The 20,453-nt window shown below is 31.4% G+C and overlaps 1 protein-coding gene and 1 pseudogene across 1 annotated transcript; both read left to right on the top strand.

Annotated features, from left to right (window-relative positions):
• The first annotated feature begins 535 nt into the window (after positions 1 to 535).
• LOC129302766 (elongation factor 1-beta 2-like) lies at positions 536 to 7,902 on the top strand. Its single transcript, XM_054941650.1, is given in 5 exon segments — positions 536 to 676; positions 7,188 to 7,305; positions 7,501 to 7,614; positions 7,713 to 7,745; positions 7,748 to 7,902. Coding segments are annotated over 5 exon segments (513 nt in total). The 3' UTR covers positions 7,855 to 7,902.
• Positions 7,903 to 9,634: 1,732 nt separating this feature from the next.
• Positions 9,635 to 15,832, top strand: LOC129304192 (E3 ubiquitin-protein ligase RZF1-like; annotated as a pseudogene).
• The last annotated feature ends 4,621 nt before the right edge of the window (positions 15,833 to 20,453 follow it).

Below are 20,453 nucleotides of genomic sequence, written 5' to 3' on the forward strand. Positions count from 1 at the left end.
ATTGTACAAAAAAAAAAATTCATATCTCAAATGCTCCTGGACCTAAAGTTTAAGAGCTAATTTTTTCTTTTATACAAAAATAAATGATATGACTTATAAATATGATAAAAAAAATCTTCTCTTTTTGTCTTGTACACAGAACCGGAGGGATTATAAATTAATTTTTTGCACTATCATGGGAAGTTTTTTTTTTCATGAAGAAATACTAATAAATTGATGACACCCAAAGAAATACTAAGAAAGGATTGGTGAATCAATCAGAGCTTATCCTAATGTTGTGGCTAGTTTGAGGAGAGAAGGCGACATGATGACCAAGTAGGACAAGGCTTCGTCATCTCCACCTCCGAACATTGCAAGGATGTCATACAAATCAAAGAGAAGTTGGAATTAGGGTTTGCAGCAAGAGTTGAGATAATATTTCGATTTGGTGAAGCTTGAACGTAGAAAAGTAGAAAGGCTTCTTTCTACGATGCTTTTGGATTTTTCACAATGAGATTATGAGAACAAACCTTGGGGAGAATCAGAGTGAGCCATAATGGGAGGCAAATGGAGCAATGATGAGGACGTACCTCAAGGAGAATCAGACCAAGAACTTGAGCAGTTGCAAGAGGAGAAGCTGATTATTGAGAGAGGATATTGGAAGGGAGGCTTAGGATTTTTCCACCTAATTACACCGGTTATTAATAATAACATGTGTAAATAGTTAGAAATAATTTTTTTTAAATATTAGAATATATAACTGCATTGATTATAAATAATAATAATCGGTATAAATATGTTAAAAATTATTTTTTTAAAAAAAATTGAATATATTATCTACACTCGTCATGTATTATAATCAATGTAGACATGAATATGTACACCAATTATGCAAGGCACTGATTTAGATATTATCACAACCACCTATTTATTTACAAACATGCCACCCCCACCTATTTTTATACCGTTTGCACATGAATTAGTGTAGATATGGGGTGGTTAGAAAGGCTATTTTATTCTAATGTTTATGAGTTAGCTAAATCTTAAGAGTTAACATGCCAGCTAAATGATACTCAAGGTCATTTGATCAATTCCTATAGCTTCATAATAAGCATGGTTCTCTGTCTAATAATGTTTTTAATATGTCTAATAATGTTGTCCTCCAGCCTCCCATCCTTCAATAAATGCAACACCTCTATGAGCCACTGGTTTAAGATTAAAAAATAACTAATTTTTAAATAGTTTAGAGGTTTATAAAAAAAATTATTTTATAGAGATTTTATAAAAAATAGACATTATTTTATCTTTAGTTACAATAATAAAAAAGTAATTATTAATTAGTTATTTTTAAATTTATGATATCCAATTTGATTTCTTATAAAAATAATTTTTTATGTAATTATTTTAAAATTTCATGATATCTTTGTCTTTCTTGCCTTTTTAAAACATTTTTTCTAATCCATCACATCAGATTATTTTTCAAAAACTATTCAAAATAACCTCTTAAAATATTTTTTTATTTTGATTATTTTCAAAAGGTTTAAATAAACATTATTAAAACTTATAAAATAGATTTCTTCATTCCACGTACCCACAAAATATTTTTTTAATTTGTTTCTTTTTTTACAAAATAAAGTTATTACTTAAATTAATTTTTCTATCCTTCATGGCGTTCATTTCATTTTTTGGATGAAATTTAAGCAATTTATATAAATTAAAATTTCATCTTGTTGAAATGCTTTGAAGCATGACGATTGTAAAATGAAAATAGTCTTTGTAAAATAAAAATGCTCTGAAGCATTTTTCTCTTTTTTGTCAAATTTCTAGCAGTCAACGCTTGAGGCACAGTGAAAATTTCTAACGGTCAATGTTAGAATTTTGATAGAAAAGAAAAAAAATACTCTGTTTTAATTACTTTAAGAGCAAATTTACTCCAAAAAATATGTTAAGGTACTAGGTGCTTCTCCAAAAAAAAAAACTTCAAAGGCAAAAATGCACTTTTACCCAATATAATTTGCACATGCATGCACATAAAATTTTTTGTTAGGATGCATGGAGTAGTATCTTAGCATCATTTACATGAAATTTAAGCATTTGTTGATACAAAAACATTCTTTCAAGGATGATGAGAGTAGTAATTATTAAGGTCTTTGACTGAGTAACATGGTTAGGGTTCAGATCAAGAGATGGGAAGCTGTGGTTTGTTTTTGTAACATAATGGTTTGGTCTCTAGGTGTGTATCTGTGTGTGTGGGTCACATTGATGAAAATCTAGTGGGATGTCAAAAAAGAGTTAACATTCAACCAGCTGAGACAATTGGCATATTGAATCATCTAAATTGACTTTCTTTTTATTGATATGTAGTTTATAAATTTTTAATATTAGTTGCTATTACATGTAGGGCAGTATAATTTGGTGCAGCACATAGGCTTTTAAAGGCAGATTTACCCTTTAGAAGTCTAGCAGAAAAGCAAGGATGTCAAGTGGAGAAACACATTAGTATTACAAGTGCAGACATCCAATTGCGCTTTAAGGTAGGGAAGTCATTTGACCTTACTGTCATGAAGGCTTTGTGCAAGAACTCAAGATGTATGCCTCTCAACCATTTAATGCTATGGAAGAGCTTCATTAAATGCCCTACCTTTTTGATGCCATGCATGCTTTCATGAGGCAGAGAATGTCTAGGTCGTATCCTAACTATGATGTTAGAGAAAGGTTTGATAATGCACTATTTCCTGAATGGAGTAAAGATTTTTTTTCAATTTTGGCCTTCTTTAATGTTTCATGGTCTTGGAAGGGATATTAGGTTTGCTAATTTCAATGGTTTATTGATGGCCCTTAGACTCAAAGCATTCATTCAACAAATGACCATGAATGATCACAGAAGTCCACCTCCAGCCTCACATTCCTTGATCGATACAATGCCCACCATTAAAATCACACGAGCACATCTTCGTTCTGACTCACACTATCCAATCTATAAAAAGAGATTCGAACTAGGGTTTGAGGCCAGAAAAATGCCCTATAACCATATCTATCACTTTGACTGTATTGTTCCTTGGTTAGTTTAGAACAACTCTTATCCTATTTGCCGTGTTGAGTTGCCACCTCTAGGACAGGGGAGTTTCAGTAGAGAAAGGAATGCTAGTAGCAACAGGGACCGTGATAGCTTGAGGAGATAGGAGCACAACCAACAAAACCAAGGATGAAGAGACCAACTATTGACATGGTGGCCATTTTGATCATCCTGTTCAAACACCAATCATGATGCTTAGACCAGTATGGAAGCAGCTCTTTTTCTAATCATGACCAGAATAATAGGAGGGGTCATGGAGGATTGTCATTTGGTCAACAATGGTTCCAGATAAGTATAGTCTAGTTGTCTAATAATGTTTTCAATGAATGATATGGCAAATGACTTGAAACACTTGTATTTGATTAGTTCCTTAATTAGGATAATGTTTATACATACATACATATATATATACTAATTACATATATATATATATATATATATATAATTAGTTAGAATCTGTGATAGCTTAGTCAAACGATTCAATTTTAGCCTTTATGCATTATATTGGTTAAGGCAAATTTGATCCAATTTAGAGTCTCTTCTTTAGCATGAAGATGACTGGTCTTTTCGATTCTTGTCACTATGATGAAGTAGCTTGGGTGAACCAGCGAGCCTATGCAAGGGAATTGAAATTGTTTCAGGGAGAATTATGATTGTGCTTGCATGTGCAAATTTCACTTTTTTTTTCACAAAGACAAGTTATTACTTAAGGAATTGTTTTTTTTTTTACTTTTTTACCCAAAATACTATTTTTTTTCTATCCATTCATGAAAAAACCTAACTCCTTTAACTTAACCCTTTTTATTTCTCATTTTATTTCCACCGCTCTCGTTTGTCTTCTCTAATTCCACAATGAAAATTGACAATCATTATTTTGACCTTTCATGTAACCTTAAAAGGTTTTTTTCTTTTTTAGTGTGGAGATTGGTTAAATGAAAAGCACGAGAAGGAAAGTGGGCCCTGTTTGGTATGAAAGAATGGGAAGATGGGATTAGGATTATTATTGGGTAATCTCACCTTTTCATGTTTGGTATGAAGGAATGGGCATTTCAGTCCAAATAGCAATCCCTCCTTATATGGGATTAGTAAATACCACCATGTTTTGAGTGTGGTTTTGCAAAATCAATTATGAGATTAATTTTTTAAAAATGAATGTGCCCTTCCAACCTCTTCCTTCCTAGTATGCTAGCAGAAGATGTGACACTACTAATGCAAGTCATCACCCTCCATCTACTTCTTCATCTCCATCGCAAGTCATTACTTGTCGTTGTTTTTGTCACAAGTCATCTGTCTCCCTCTAAATTGCTTTTTACTTTCTTTCCTTAACTTTGCTCGTTCTCCTTTTCCATTATTGTGGTAGACGTTACATTGATTGAGAACTCTCCTTAGTCAAAACAAGAGTTCTTGCCTCTCCCATCCACCACTATTTCTTTGCCATTGAAGTTTCGGTGTTGATTGAGACTTCTTCACTATTGTTTATGCTGTTCAAGATTTCTATTTTGATGATTACTTAACATCCTTTTTTCTATATTTTAAGACTACTTGTCTATTATCATTGCATTGGTTTGAGATTGTTGATGGTGTCTAGATTTGGTTCCAAGAGTTTGTCTAGATCTGGTTTTGAGTTCAATTCAAGTTTTAAATTTTGAAATATAGTTCTCCAAATCTAGTTCAAATTCAAGATGGAGTTCACCAGACTTTTAATAATAAGGTCCAATATAATCTTTTAATAATTTTTGATTGATTATAAAATAAAATTATTGTAAGTATTCCATTCAAATATTACTCAACACCAAACATATTTTTAAAGCTTCAATTTCAACTCTAACCTTAGTACCAGTTCCAATCACAATCCATTGAAATTCAGACCTTCATTATAAATAAGGCCTGAAAGTTTTAATTTTTTTCAAGAAAAATATAATTGTAAATTCTTATACTTTTAATACATTTTGTTGTTAATCCTTCTATTTTTTCGTGCTCCAAATTTCTTTTAAGTTTTATTTATCTACAATGTTAATCTTTATTATCATTGATAATTTTTTCGTGATAATTAATTTTTCAAAAAAATAGTAATTGTTTCAAAATAAATTGTATTCATTAATTTATAATTTAATTCTATTACAAGATATAGTGATTATATTTGGCTAGCATCCTCGGACATTAGTGTTGAGGTATGAATATAATAATTACGCTTTCATCGGTATTCACATATATTGCTCAATAATTAAGGTGAGTGGAGAAAGTTAGAGTTCAAGTCAATAATGCACTCCCTCTCCTTCCTCAAAAACATTCCCCCTCCCCTAAACATTTGCTTTGAAAGACAATTCATTTTGGCTTTTCTATATTTCTCGCTTGCCCCTCTCTCTCTCTTTCTCTCAAGTAATGTGAAATATTAATAAAAGTTTACATTCGTCATTAATTCGCAAGATGATAAAAAATTAAAATTAAAATCCAAAAATTACATATAAAGACCCAAAATCCTTTTTTATTTTCTACTCAATTAATAATTAAAGTTAATTTTTATTACTGATAGAAGTTAAATTGCAACATTTTTAAAAGTTAAAGGGAAACATTATATAAAAATAAATTTAGGATCTCAAATGCTTTTAAACTTATAATTTAAAAGCCAATTTACTATTTTACACAAAATAAATGTCGTGACTTATCAAAATAATATAACAAAAAAAATTTCCTTTCCGCCTTGTACATAGAACCAGGGGGGAGTATAAATTAATTTTTTGCACTATCATGAGAAGTTTTTTTCCCATGAAGAAATACTAATAAATTGATTATATCTAAAGTTTATGAATTAGCTTAATCTTATGAGTTAACATGTTAGCTATATTACACTCAAGGTCATTTAATTGCTACAGCTTCACAATAAGCATGGTTCTTAGTCTAATAATATTTTTAATATGTCTAATAATGTCCTTGATCCTCACATTCTTCAATCTATGCAATGCTTATATGGACTCATTTGTTTGACTATGTTACTTGTTAGGGTTTTTCAGGGTCTGATTTCCTTTATTTAATCAACCATGTTAACATGCTAATGATTATGCCAATATGTGCATAAATGAACTGGATTTAGGCTCCTTTTTGTTTGGCCTGTTGATTAGGCTTTCTTCAGTTCCTAATAGAAGTGGGAATATGGGCCAACCCGACTCATATGAATTGGGAGAAATGCAGGTTGAGTTGGTTCAACCTGTTTTTATATAGATTGAAAAAATTTTAACTCAACCCAACCCTTGAGGGTTGGTGAGTTAAATGGACTAACCTGCTAACTTATTTATTTATTTTCTTAATTTATTTTTATGAATTTTTAAAAAAATATACCTAAATAATAAGTTCCAATTTAATATTCCTTCATGATTCATTCTAAATATACCAAAATATTAATTTATAATATTTGTAGAAAATATATAAATTGATTTAACTAACTAAGTCATGCATATATGGTTTATATCTACAAAATTTTTCCCCTTTTAAATTTTTTTTACAAAATAATATAGGTTAAACGGGCCAACTCTAACCTATCAAAGTTAACCCATATAGTTCATAGGTTATATGATCCAGGCAAAAAAAAAACTTATTTTTATTTGGGCTAATTTTTTTCCAACCTAACTCGACCCTTATAACCGATTTTTTGGGCCAACTCAAATAACCTAACCCATATTCTCGGCTCTACTTCCTAGCACTAAGTACACATGAAAATGCAACGGAAAAAGTTATGGGATGAAGTAATATGAAGATTGAAGCTATGAGGATTAATTTACTAGAATGTAATTGTTAATATTATACATCTCATTTTGTAGTTGGTACGATGGAAAGAGAGTACTTTTCCATTATTACACCAAACAGGCGAGAATGAGCAAACTAAAAGGTCCAACATAGCTTCAATTGGCAAAACTAGAAGGGCTGTTGTTTTGATGAGAAAATTGGAAAGGCCAAAATTGTGATTTTGATGAGATAAATTGTAATATAATGTGGTAACACTTAGGCTGTTGCTTGGATTTTGAGATTTTGTGATAGACTTGACAAAAACAAGTGGTGTCCTGGATAAACTAATTATTGTACTGTACTAGTAATCATGCAAATTACTTTTGTTAACTGGATTACTCTGTATTTGCAGCCTGCTCCTCTCAATGATGACGATGACCTTGATCTCTTTGGTGATGAGAGAGAGGAGGAAAAGGCAGCAGCAAAGGCAAGAGAGGCTACTAAAAAGGAATCCTCTAAGAAGAAAGAGAGTAAGCTTCCTTTCAACTTCAGTTTATTGTACATGAAGCATCTACTCATTAATCCACCTACTGGTCCTGCCATTTGGGAGGTTCATTTAGTTTAACGCTTAGATTTTAGTTATTATAGGTTTATAGTTAACTAAACTTCTCTTTCTACTATCCTGATTGCTGTGAGTAACATCATTATCTATCTGCATTTTGTAGGTGGGAAGTCCTCTATTTTGCTTGATGTGAAGCCTTGGGACGACGAGACAGACATGAAGAAGCTGGAAGAGGCTGTTCGTTCCATTGAGATGCCTGAGCTTCTGTGGGGAGCATGTATGTTGAATATTTCATCTCATTTACTTTATTCATTGTTATGATCCATTTAAAAAGAAATGTATGATATGAACAAATGCTTTGTTTCAAATTTGCAGCCAAACTGGTTCCGGTTGGTTACGGTATTAAGAAGATGACGACCTTGTCTCTGTGGATTCCCTTATTAAGGAACATCTCACAGTTGAGCCATGCAGTGAGTATGTTCAAAGTTGTGACATTGTTGCATTCAACAAAATCTAAGGTTTCTTGTTGGACATAAGTGTGGCCATTTTCAAGCAGTTGATTTATTTGCTCTTTGTTAATAACCCTTGTTTATCATTTTGTGTTTGTTCTATTTCAATGATGGTTTTGTTGCTAGAATCACGAGGAGTAGAAGAAATATATGTTGAGTATTTGTGATTGTGTTGTTATGGTGCTCCCTCAAATAGTGTAAAACGCTTCCAAGATGTATGGGATCAACATTAAAGGGCAAAGTGTTTAGATTTTATAGTTTTGGTTGGGAAAAATGATAGATGAGGTTTCATAAATCACAATTTATGTTTGTGATAGATGTGGCCACAAGGGTCCTAATAATCAAAATTTTTCTTAAAAGATTATTGAAATGAATTATAAGTGCATATTTGGTTGTAGGAAGGAATTTAGGATAGGTATGTTTTCATTTCCTTTCTAAAAAATATTTTTCTATTAAGGGAAAGATATTCTTTTTATCCTTACATTTACATCTTAATGTAAAAAGTCCCTATATACTTTTGAAGCTTTCAAGTCGGTCCCCATACTTATTTATTTCCATTAAATCCATTGCTCATGCATTATTTATGGGTAATGGTTCATTTTTATATTTGAAATATTTTTTGAGGAGCATGCAACATTTTAAACTATTGATTGAAATAATTTTACAATTAAAATAATTAAAATAAACCATTTTTGCCTTTGTCAAATTCTCAATGTTAACGGTTAGAAAATGTTAACTGAAACTTCAATGTTGATAGATTAAGATTTTAATGATAAAGGCAAAGATGTTAATTACTTTTAAGGGTATAATTTGACCAATAATTTAAGATGTTAGATACTTTTTAAAAAATACTTTTATCCATTATTTATTCATTAAATTTTGTACAATTGAAGTAAATTTTTATATATTTTAATTGAATTTTAATATTAAAAGGAATATTAGTACAATTTGAAGAAGTTTATAATTTATATGGAAAATTATATCTCTTGTAGGGGTGGGTTAACTGTAGCTAAAAAAAAAGAAAGACCGTAAATTCTGAGAACCCTTCATGTTTCTCCGTCTTCCTCCTCCTCTGCCAAGAGGAAAAGTAAATACTAGCCTTTTGCTGTTTTTCTTTCTTTTTTCTCAATCTTTTTCTCTCAACCAAGATGAAAGTAAAAATCGATTCGGGCACCTCCAACTTGAGTCTCCAGATAATTCATTTTTTTTTTTGGGCCAATAGTCTGTAGATAATTCGATTCCATTGATCCAGCATAATCTTTGTGATCCATTGACTATCTGCTGTCCACGTGGCATTGTGACTTCTTTACACACTTTATAGTTACGTTCACTTTTTAATTTAGTTAATTAGATATTTTTTTAATAAGATAAATACATTTCATATGCAATGACTTTGAAATTTTGGAGTTTTTAAAATATACAATCAATAATTAATTGATCAAGTAAATCAATAATTATAAAAAAGGCCAACAATTAGTGAAAAAATAACCCATAGTATATTCATTAAATTAGAGTAAATAATAAAATAATTGAATATATTTTATTAATTTTTGAGAAAATTTAACAAAATGTATGAGTGGCTTAGTGAAAACTTTCTTGTCAAATATTGTCATATGATTTTGGGCTTGAATCCTCCTGGTGCCCAAGTGGATATTTTTTTTGCCCAACCTCATGAAATTACCAAAATGACATTAAGGAGGAAAAAAAAAAAAAAAAGCTGAAAGCTTCATAGAAAGCCACGCACGCATAAGCTTGTCATCTTGTCCTTCCTTATTTCGGATTGTTCCAGAACCAAGGGAGAGAGTGAGAGCTCAGTCGTTTATCCTCCGTCCTTCCTCCTCAATTGTGACAGCCTGTTGTCGGCATCGTGCATTGCTGTGCCGTCCACCTCTTCTATGGGTTCTGTAAGCTCGTGATTTCTTCATCCTCCCCTGTTTCGGCATCGTGTGCTTTCCTCCTTCCTTTCACTGCTCTGCATCGTTACTATCGTGGGTGAGTGGAAGAGCTTGATTCTTTCTTTTGATTCCTTTTTTGCTCTTTGATGAGCTTAACCTTCATCCTTTTCTCTCCCTTGTTTCGGATCTATGTGATTGTGGTTATTGAATGGGTTACTGAAAAAAAAACAGAGAAAAGAAAATGATTCTCCCCCATTGTTCTTGCTTGATGCGCAAATTGGAGAGTAGTTTGGATCAATTTTTCCCCCTTAGATGTTTGTAATGGTTTCCTTTGTATGATTTTTTGTTTCAATGAATCTCTTGAATTAGTTCATGCTTCATCGGTCCTGTGGATGGTGTCTGTTATATATAGTCCCAATATTTTTATGCTCCTATTTTCCTTGTTTGGAAACAATGACAGATCTTTTTACTAGAGGAATAGACATTCAAGCTGTCTTGTCTATGTTATCATTAATTTTGATTTTCCAAAGAACTCAAAAACTTACCTGCACAGGGTATGTTAGATGCCTGCCCTCTACCCTGCCAGCAATGTGTTTCCCTTGACGCAAGCTTTTAGTACAAGCATTCTTAATATATGCTGGTTGAATTGAAATTTAAGTTTAAGGACCATGAATTTTGATAAATAATTCCACTAATTGTTTTGGGTTGTTGCGATGAGATTAGATTTGGTTTTATTGAGTTTGAATTAATGTTGATGAGGAATTGAACTAGAGAAGGTTGATAAATTTAAATATTGATGCTTTGAAATTGTTGGGCACGAGACTTAAGGATTAAGGACTTGATTGAACGGTTTAAAAATTGATACACATAAGGTAATTGTTAAAATGTTTGAATGAAGAATTTTAGTCTATGGTAACAAATAAATGTGAGAAATGTATTATTTTTGACTACATTATTATAATAGATAATCATTCTCTATAAATGGAAGGTTGGAAATATAGGTAGAAAATTTTGGAAAGAGGTATTTGGTTTAAAAAAAGTTATTGTCTTAAGTTCAGGTAAGTGGATAACATCCCAAATAATTCATTAACAAATTTTCTTTTTATCAAAATATTATTTTTAACAATTCATAATCATGTGTGTGTGTGTATTTATATATATCTAGCATTGATTACTTTTGTTGATTAAACAACTCCATTTACATATGTACAAGATTGATGAAATTGTTTTTACAAGGTTTATTAACCCTTTATTAAATAAGTACAGTCATGAAAATTGGTAAAAGAGTTATGAGATATTAGTTATAAATCTTTATATTTAGAAGATTGATTATTTTAAATGGTTCATGTGAGTTTGATGCTGAAAAAAAAATTTATTATTTGAAAATTGATTATTTACTTGCTTGTTTGAAAAAAAGAAATTATTTCAAAAGGAAGTATATGCAAAGCACTGGTTGCTAACGACAATTCTGTTAGTCCTTGGCGCGTCATGGTCAATGACTAGTTAGTTTGATTTCGTAAACTTTGTTCTTATATTTGTTATTCGTGGGTCTCATACCTGCATCTATTTCGTGGCTTCAGCTGCCTCTGGTTAGTTACCCTTGTGGACTATGTGTTCATGTCTGTTTCATGGTTTCAGTTGTGTCTGGTTAGTTATCGTCGTAAACTGTGTGCCCATGTTTGTTTCATGGTTTAAAGTCGCGTTTGGTTATTTACCTTTGTGGACTGCGTGTTCACGTTTGTTAATTGTTCTGATAAGTCCCTATAAATATGAATTTAATTTTTTGGTGATTTTATATTTCATTGGTTTTAATTATTAAGCTATTTATAATTATTTATTTTGTTTATTTGCTTCTTTGAAATTAAGTTATAATAATATTTGATGTGATAATTTAGTGATTCAAGACTTTATTTAAAGTTCTATAAAATCCTTTTATGCTGAAATTTATTAAATTTTTATGGAAGAGCATTGTTTTTTTTAACTGACATGATTATTTCAAACTTTCTTTTTATTCATATTTAATTATTCATTTTTGAAAAGTTATTCACTGAAATTATTTTTGATCTAAGATAGTATAACTGATGATTTATCTCCTGCTGACCTCTAAGGGGGCTCATTGTTGAAATGGTGAGAAGACATTTTGAGGATATCTTCCTTTGGTTGTTAATATTTAATTGTATGTTATGCTTTAAAAATTATGATTAGATGCTCCACGTTAATTGTATATAAGATTTTGATCTGTTATCTATTTGTCTGTCTGTCGTAAAGGAGCAGAGCTTCGCATTTTTGATTTGGACTGTACATTGCTATTGTAGAAACTTTGAGAGGTTCTATTTACAAAGAAAATTTTGTTGAAATTTTTACAAAAAAGTTTAAGAATCTTTTATTTATATAAAAATGTTATGATGACTTCCCATCCCATTTTAAATAAATTAAAATATTATATTAAAGTTTGCTTAATTAAGGTTTAAGGGATGTATGTTTGTGCATATATCCTATGCCGGTCACGTCTAATTTTTGGGGTGTGACATCGTATTTTTTAATATGTACAATTATATTTTCTGGTAAAAAAATATATATACAATTATATTTAATGTATTCTTGGTTGGTAAAAACAAGATGTACAATTTTTAATTTATTTTCAATGAGTTTGATTTATGTACTAGCTCTTATTTAGTTGGACTCGAAAAATTAAAATGAAAGTAAATTTCATTATTATTTTAATTAATTAACATAAAATATAAAATTGATATTAATTATAAGTCATAAATAGAATAGATTATGCTTCAAATTTCATTATTAAATTGATTGAATTCTCTTAAATAACTCTCTTTTAGAAAATAATAATAATAATAATAATAATAATAATAATAATAGTGGTCTTGCAAAAAATAGTATTCGTCCTCTTTCTCACATGTTGATCCTATTTATTTAGTATTTACTAGAAGCCTAAAGCCTCTTCGGCTTATTTTCCAAATTTTCATGAACTTTAAATAGAAAAAGGAACGGGGAAAAAAAAATCTCACTTTTCCTTGAAAATCTCTTTTTCCTCTTTCTAGACTCTCTTGCAGAGGTCACTCTTCATACTATCATTCCCTCGCTTTTCTGTTCTGAGTTCTTTTTCTCATATCCTTCCTAATTCTGGTTAGTTCACTGGATCACTCATGCGGATTCCTCATTTTAATCTTTTTTTTATTTTCCTATGGGGAAGAGCTTTATCTGGTCATTTAGAATTAGAACCATTGGGTTTTTATTAGTTTTTACGATTTTAGACCCTGAGTTGAAATTTTCGTTCTTAGACAATGGTTTGATCCGTACTTGATTTTCCTTACACTTGGCCTGTTGTTGTTATTTTTGTTGTCTCTTTTTGTTTATATACCTGTTGTTGTGGTTACTGACTTTGACAGTGATGATTGATAACGAATGCTTTTTTGTGCTTGAATTTCATTTTTCCTTTTGCATGAAGTTTATTATTCCTTTTAATTCGTTGGGGTTATGAATTATTTTCAAATGAACACGAAGCAGTTTGTTTCTCTGCGTTCTTACGGTTCTTTGTTGTGCTTATAACTGAAACCAAATGCAATAATTTCTTTTTTTTTCTTACCCCATTGCAACCACTGAGCTGGGCTTTTTGCATCTAATCCCTGTGTTCCCAGGTCAGTTTAAGTTGCATAAAATGCCTATGATCATGAAACTGATCAAGTTTTCACAATTTTCATATGGCATCCGCAATTGAAGATGATTTCTCTTTCTCTGTATTAAAAGCGAGATAGACAATGTTTATTGTATGTAGTTCTATTGTCAATACTCATTGCTTGCTATTATTCTTTCACTTTAGAGATACAAGTGTCCTTTTTATTTACAAAATCACGTTTGTATTTAATTTTGCAGTTAATTCCGCCCTGTTATGTGGATCAAATGACTTGTTGATTCTCAGTTCAAAGGCCTAGGTGACAATACCTCAAGTTGTCAAAGGTCTGAGTTAGTGACCTTATTATTATTGAAGTGTTATCCAGACCTGTTTTTTGTTTTCTCCTAAGTTGAACAATCTTCCTTACTGGCAATACAATATCTTAAAAAATTAAACAAAATAAACCTCTTGCTATATCTATTTGCCATACATTATATGATCAACTACATTCCTAATATTTCCAGAAAAATTACATGCCTCGATGAATCAATTGTTGCTTACTAGAATTAAAAAAAAAAACAATGTACTTAACCAATCCAGGACGTATTTTTCTCTCCAACCTCGTATTAGCAATCATTTTTCAAGCACAACACACAAGCCATTGCATTTCCTTGTTAACTAGCCATCAAGGAATCATTTTTACTTTGTTGGTTTTAAGGCTGTCATTTTTAGTCCTATCAGCTAAGTTTATGCTCAAAGTTAATATTTGTTATCTTGCTCTTTTCACTTGTGTTTTATGTAGTGTAATAGCTGCCAAATTTGTTCTGACGCCTTATGATACAAGTTAAAGTTTGGTCAACTTCGTATCCGTAGCTTCTCTGGTTTTAATGCTGAGAATGGTTACTACCTGTACATTAATGGTTTGTTTTGTCTATTATGAATCTTTTTCTAAATATTTGTTGCCCTTAGCGCATGACATATAAATATAATTTGCACATGCACTCACATAAAATTTGTTGTCAGGTTGCATGAAGTGGTATCTTAGTATCATTTACATGCAATTTAAGTATCTATGGATACAAAAACATTCTTTCAAGGATGAGAGTAGTAATTATTGAAGTCTATGACTGAGTAACAAGGTTAGGTTTCAGATCAAGAGATGGGAAGCCTTGGTTTTGTTTTTGTAATATAATGGTTTGGTCTCTCGGTGTATCTGTGTGTGTATGGGTTTCATGGATGAAAATCCAGTGGGATGTCAAGAAAGAGTTAACATTCAACTAGCTGAGACAATTGACATATTGAATCATCTAAATTAACTTTCTTTTTATTGATATTTAGTTTATAAATTTTTTATATTGGTTGCTATTACATGTAGGGCAGTATAATTTGGTGCAGCACATAGGCTTTTAGAAGCAGATTTACCCTTTAGAAGTCTGGCAAGAAATCATGTCAAGTGGAGCAACACATTGGTGTTATGAGTGTGGACATTCGATTGCGCTTGAAGGGAGGGAAGTCATTTGCCCTTACTGTCATGAAGGCTTTGTGCAAGAACTCGAGGTGCATGCTTCTCAACCATTTAATGCTATGGAAGAGTTTTATCGAATGTCCTACCTTTTTGATGCTATGCGTGCTGTCATGAGGCAGAGAATGGCTGGGTCGTACCCAAACTTTGATGTTAGAGAAAGGTCTAATACTGCATTATTTCCTGAATGGAGTCAAGATTTTTTCAATTCTGGCCCTTCTTTGATGTTTCATGGTCCTAGAGGGGATGCTAGGCCTGTTGATTTTGGTGGTTTATTGATGGCCCTGGACTGGAAGCATTCATTCAACAACTGACTATGAATGATCACAGAGGTCCTCCTCCAGCCTCACATTCCTCGATCGATGCAATGCCTACCATTAGGATCACACGAGCACATCTTCGCTCTAACTCACACTGTCCAGTCTGTAAAGAGAGATTCGAACTTGGGTCTGAGGCTAGGCAAATGCCCTGTAACCGTATCTATGACTCTGGCTGTATTGTTCCTTGGTTGGTTAGCACAACTCCTGTCCTGTTTGCCGTGTTGAGCTGCCAACCCTAGGATAGGAAAGTTCCAATGGAGGAAGGAATGCCAGTAGCAGCAGGGACCGTGGTAGCTTGAGGAGACGGGAGCACAACCAACAGAACCAAGGAAGGAGAAACCAATTATCGACATGGTAGCCATTCTAATCATCCTGCTCAAACACCAACCATAATGTTTAGACCAGTGTCGAAGCAGCTTGTAATAACCCAAGAATTTTAATTAAAAATTTAAAATATATAATAATGTGTTTTAATTGTATTTGAATTAATTTTTGAAAATATTTTATTAAGAAGGATTCTTGGTCTAGTGGGAGTTGCACTGATAAGTTAAGTGCATCAGGTCATGTATTCGATTCTTGCTGGGGCAAAAAGGTAGAGATTTTTATTTTTGTGTTCAATTTTGTGAAATTACCATTTTTGCCCTCAATACAATCAGAATATATTTGCCTTCTCTGCTTCTAGTGAACTCGGGCGAGGACAATTAGCTGAGAGAGGGAGAGATGTCTTAGATCCAGAACCTTGGTTCTATCTCCTCCTCATTTCTTCTCTGCCGTTGATTCATCGCCGGTGGGGAAGTGTTAGAGTTCCGTACGACGTTGCCGTGGAGATCATGTCGCGCTTCTCTTCCTCATTTCTGCACTGATTTCCTTTCCCTTTTCCTCTGCAGTATCGCCTTCCTCCTTCATTTAGCTTGCAGCCATTGGTGAATATGCTCTCCCATCATTCTCGTTGGAGTCATGCTCGCGCGACGTTCCCCTTCTCCTCTATTCAAGTATCGACTTAGATGTATCAGAAATCTCCTTCCCTTGTTCTGCATATTACTGAAGCGTTCCTCAGTAGTCTCTTCCTCAGCCACTCCTCACTCTTTTGTCTGTTTTCGTGCTGGTATGATTCTTCTTGCATCTGTCACTGCTAATTGAGGGTGAGGAGATTCGAACTCTCTTTTTCTGCATGGTGCTGGGTTGTGCGTGTGAGCGAGCTGTGAGTTGGGGGCAACTTTCTCGACATTGATTTATCCCTCTCCTTGGTCCAGCGTCATTAGCTCTGCCGGTGAGTGAACTTCGCCTCTCTTCCCTCCATCGTTTAGTCTCTGTTTGTGTAATGGCATTGGGTTGTTGAAATCAAAAATTGTCTCTCTTTTAATTAATATACTAATCGTGCATGATGGAGGAAGAATAGTATTGTTTCCTGAATTGGATTGATAGTTGTTTGGGAATGAAATTTGGCAAAACAAAACACAAAGAAAAGAAGATGATGATGCTGTGGGAGTTTTAATAGAAACTGATTGGATTATTGATTACAATTTGATAGTGTAAAAAATTTTAGGGAAGTGAAATTTAAAAGGAAAAGGTTAGTATTAGCTTAGTGATTAATGCCTATTGGAAGATTTTTGCTTATTTTGTTTGCATTTTTCTGAAATTTCTTTGCTATGTGAAGTATGTTGGTGTATGTGTTGTTGACTTATGAATTAACTTGAAAGTTGCAAAGGAAATTTAATTGTGAAATTAGCTTGTTGCTATGTGAATTCTTGAAAATGAGAGTTTTTGATAGATTATGTGATAAGATGTTTGAATGCTACAAGTTCTTTTGAGTGGATTGAGAAATTATTTATGTTCATGGAGAAACTTTTGTTTAAATCTTAGTTTCAAAGGTTGAAATTTATTAGGATGTATTAGTGTTGGAAGCGAGTTATTTTTTTAGCATTGTTAGAAGTTTATTAAGACCCTAATATATTCTATAGAAAGTTTGGAAGAAGGGGGAAATGGATTAATGTGGTAAGAGGAAAACATTGTACATTTAGAAAACTACAGGTAAGTGGACAGTGTCCCAACTAATTTATCTATTAATTTTTCTTATTACAATTTATTTTGTTATATTGATTATTTTAATAATAATTATGTTGATTAGTGGATACTTTGTTAATTAAATTTCTTCATTTTTAAATTTTCAGATGGCGGTGAAAAACGATTCATCATAGCATATGAATGGTTTACCCTTATGAGATATCTTTTTATGATTAATAAAATTCCTTTTCATTAGCATTAGCAATTTTTGATTATTCAATAAATGCAAGCATGACCATTAGATATGAAATTTAATTCTGACAAGTTTTTAATGCTTAAAAGTATTCATGCGAGTTTGATTTTAAGAATGAGAACTGTATCTTGAAAGTGATGATTTTCTCACATGTTTGAAAATGATTTTAAAAAGGGACTTTATACAGAACACTGGTTGCTAACGGCAGTTCCGTTAGCCCTTAGCGTGCCATGGTTCACTTAGCTAGCAGAGTGCTTATAGGAGGTGCTAATCCCGTGCGATAGCCAACGCACGTGGAATGGAGGGATGGTTATTTGTGAGCATTGTACTCACATTTGATTTCATGGCTTTGAGCCGCGTTTAGTTAGCATTATCCTCGTGGACTGTGTTTCCATATTTGTTTTGTGGCCTCGGTTGCATTCGGTTACTTACCCTCGTAGACTGTGTGTGTCCACGTCTGTTTTTATGGCACAAGCCGTGTTTGGTTATTTATCCTCGTGGACTGTGTGTCCACGTTTGTTAATTGTTCTGATAAGTCCCTATAGTTATGAATTCAATTATTTGATGATTTTATATTTCATTGATTCTTATTCAGTAATTTATTTATAAATATTTATTTCATTTATGTGCTTTCTTGAAATCAAGTAATATTATCATTTGCTACGATAGTTCAATAATTTGAGATTTTATTTGAATTTTTATAGACATTTTGTTATGAAGTTTATTAAATTTTTACGAAAATTTTTGTCTCTTTAACTTACATAACTATTTTGAACTTCTAATTTTATTTATGTTCTATTATTTATTGTCGGGACGTTATTCACTAAAAAAATTATTTTGATCTCAGATACCTTAGTTGACGTCAATCCTCCTTCTGACCCTTGAAAATTTATAGACATGTTGGGTGAAGGATAGATTGAAATTTCCCTTTTGATGTAATTATAAATGCTTATGTATTTTATTTTTAGAGAGTCTGGTTAGGTGCTTTACATAGGTTATAATTAGTGCTTTCATTTTGGTATATATATGCTGTCGGTTGGTTGTAAGGGGCTAAACTCTTGATTGATTGATTAATTTGTGAAAAATCTTGTATTGTAGAATTTTTAGGAGAGTTTATTTAGAGGGGAGGTTGTGTCGAAATTTTTACAAAAATGTTTAAACTTTGTTGTAATGATTAATATCAAGAATACTAAAATTGCAATATAAATCTGAAATTATTTTAGAAATGGAATGAATTTACATTTTGAGGCTCATGTGAATGTGTACTATGGGTTACATTCCGTGCTGGTCACCCTCTACTTTTGAAGCGTGACACAGCTCTTCTACTATTCATGACCAGAATAATAGAAGGGGTCATAGAGGATTGTCATTTGGTCAATAATGGCTCCAGATAAGTATAATCTAGTTGTCTAATAATGTTTTCAATGAATGAGATGGAAAATGACTTGAAACACTTGTATTTGATTAGTTCCTTAATTAGGATAATGTTTATATATATATATATATATATATCAAATTAGTTAGAATCTTGATAGTTCAGTGGAACAATTCAATTTTAGCCTCTATGCATTGTATTGGTTGAGGTAAATTTGATCATAAGAATTTAGAGTCTCTTCTTTAGCATGAAGACTGATGGTCTTTTCGATTCTTATCATTATGATGAAGTAGCTTGGGCGAATCAGGGAGCATGTGTGATGGAATTTAAATTGTTTCAGGGAGAATTATGATTGTGCTTGCATGTGCAACTTTACTTCTTTTTTTCACAAAGACAAGTTATTACTTTAGGGATTGTTTTTTCCTATTTTACCCAAAATACTTTTTTTTCCTATCCATTTGTGAAAAAACCTAACCCCTTTAACTTAACCCTTTTCATCGCTCATTTTATTTCACCTGTCTAATTTGTCTTCTCTAATTTCATAATGAAAATTAAAAACCACTAGTTTGACCTTTCATGTAACTTGAAAAGGCATTCTTTTTATGTTGGTGTGGAGATTAGTTAGGTAATTCCACTTAAGGTCCCAAATATTTTTGGACCTATAATTTAAGTGCTAATTTGCTATTTTACACAAAATAAATGATGTGACTTATAATATAACAAAAAAATTCTCTTTTCACCTTGTACATAGAACCAAAGGGAGTATAAATTAATTTTTTTGTACTATTATGAGAAGTTTTTCCCCCCATGAAGATATACTAATAAATTGATGATATTCAAAGTTTATGAATCAGCTTAATTTTATGAGTTAACATACTAGCTATATAACACTCAGGGTCATTTGATCGCTACAGCTTCATAATAAGCATGGTTCTCTATCTAATAATATTTTTAATATGTCTAATAATGTCTTTGATCCTCACATTCATCAATCTATGCAATATTTATGTGGACTATTTTGTTTAAAATTAAAAAATAACTAATTTTTAAATAGTTTAAAAATTTTACAAAGAGAGATTATTCGTAGAGATTTTATAAAAAATAGACATTATTTTATATTAATTATAATAATAAAAAGTAATTATTTGTTACTTCCTCCGTTAAAAAATGTAAGGCATTTTTAATCAAATTTTATTTCTCAATAAAGTAATTACTTACTTTCTAACTAATCCTATCTTTTCATATTTACTTCTATGAAATATTTTACAATAAATATAAAGTTATTAATTAATAGGGACATTTTCAAAAAAATGACAATGATTATATTTCAAAAAACTAAAAATGCATACGTTTTTAAACATATAACTTCTCAAAAATGTCTTACATTTTAATGGAGGGATAGTAGTTATTTTAATTTCATGATATCTTTTTTATTTTTATTTAATTATTTTAAAATTTCATGATATCTTTGTCTCTCTTATCTTTTTAAAATATTCTACCTTATCTATTGTATTATATTATTTTCAAAAACTATTTAAAGTAGCTTATTAAAATAGTTTAAAATTTTATTTTGATTATATTATTTTTAGAAACTATTCAAAATAATT

This window comes from Prosopis cineraria, unplaced genomic scaffold (assembly GCF_029017545.1).
Source record: "Prosopis cineraria cultivar Desert tree isolate PC_DT_omini unplaced genomic scaffold, ASM2901754v1 PC2, whole genome shotgun sequence".
Taxonomy (NCBI): Eukaryota; Viridiplantae; Streptophyta; class Magnoliopsida; order Fabales; family Fabaceae; genus Prosopis; species Prosopis cineraria.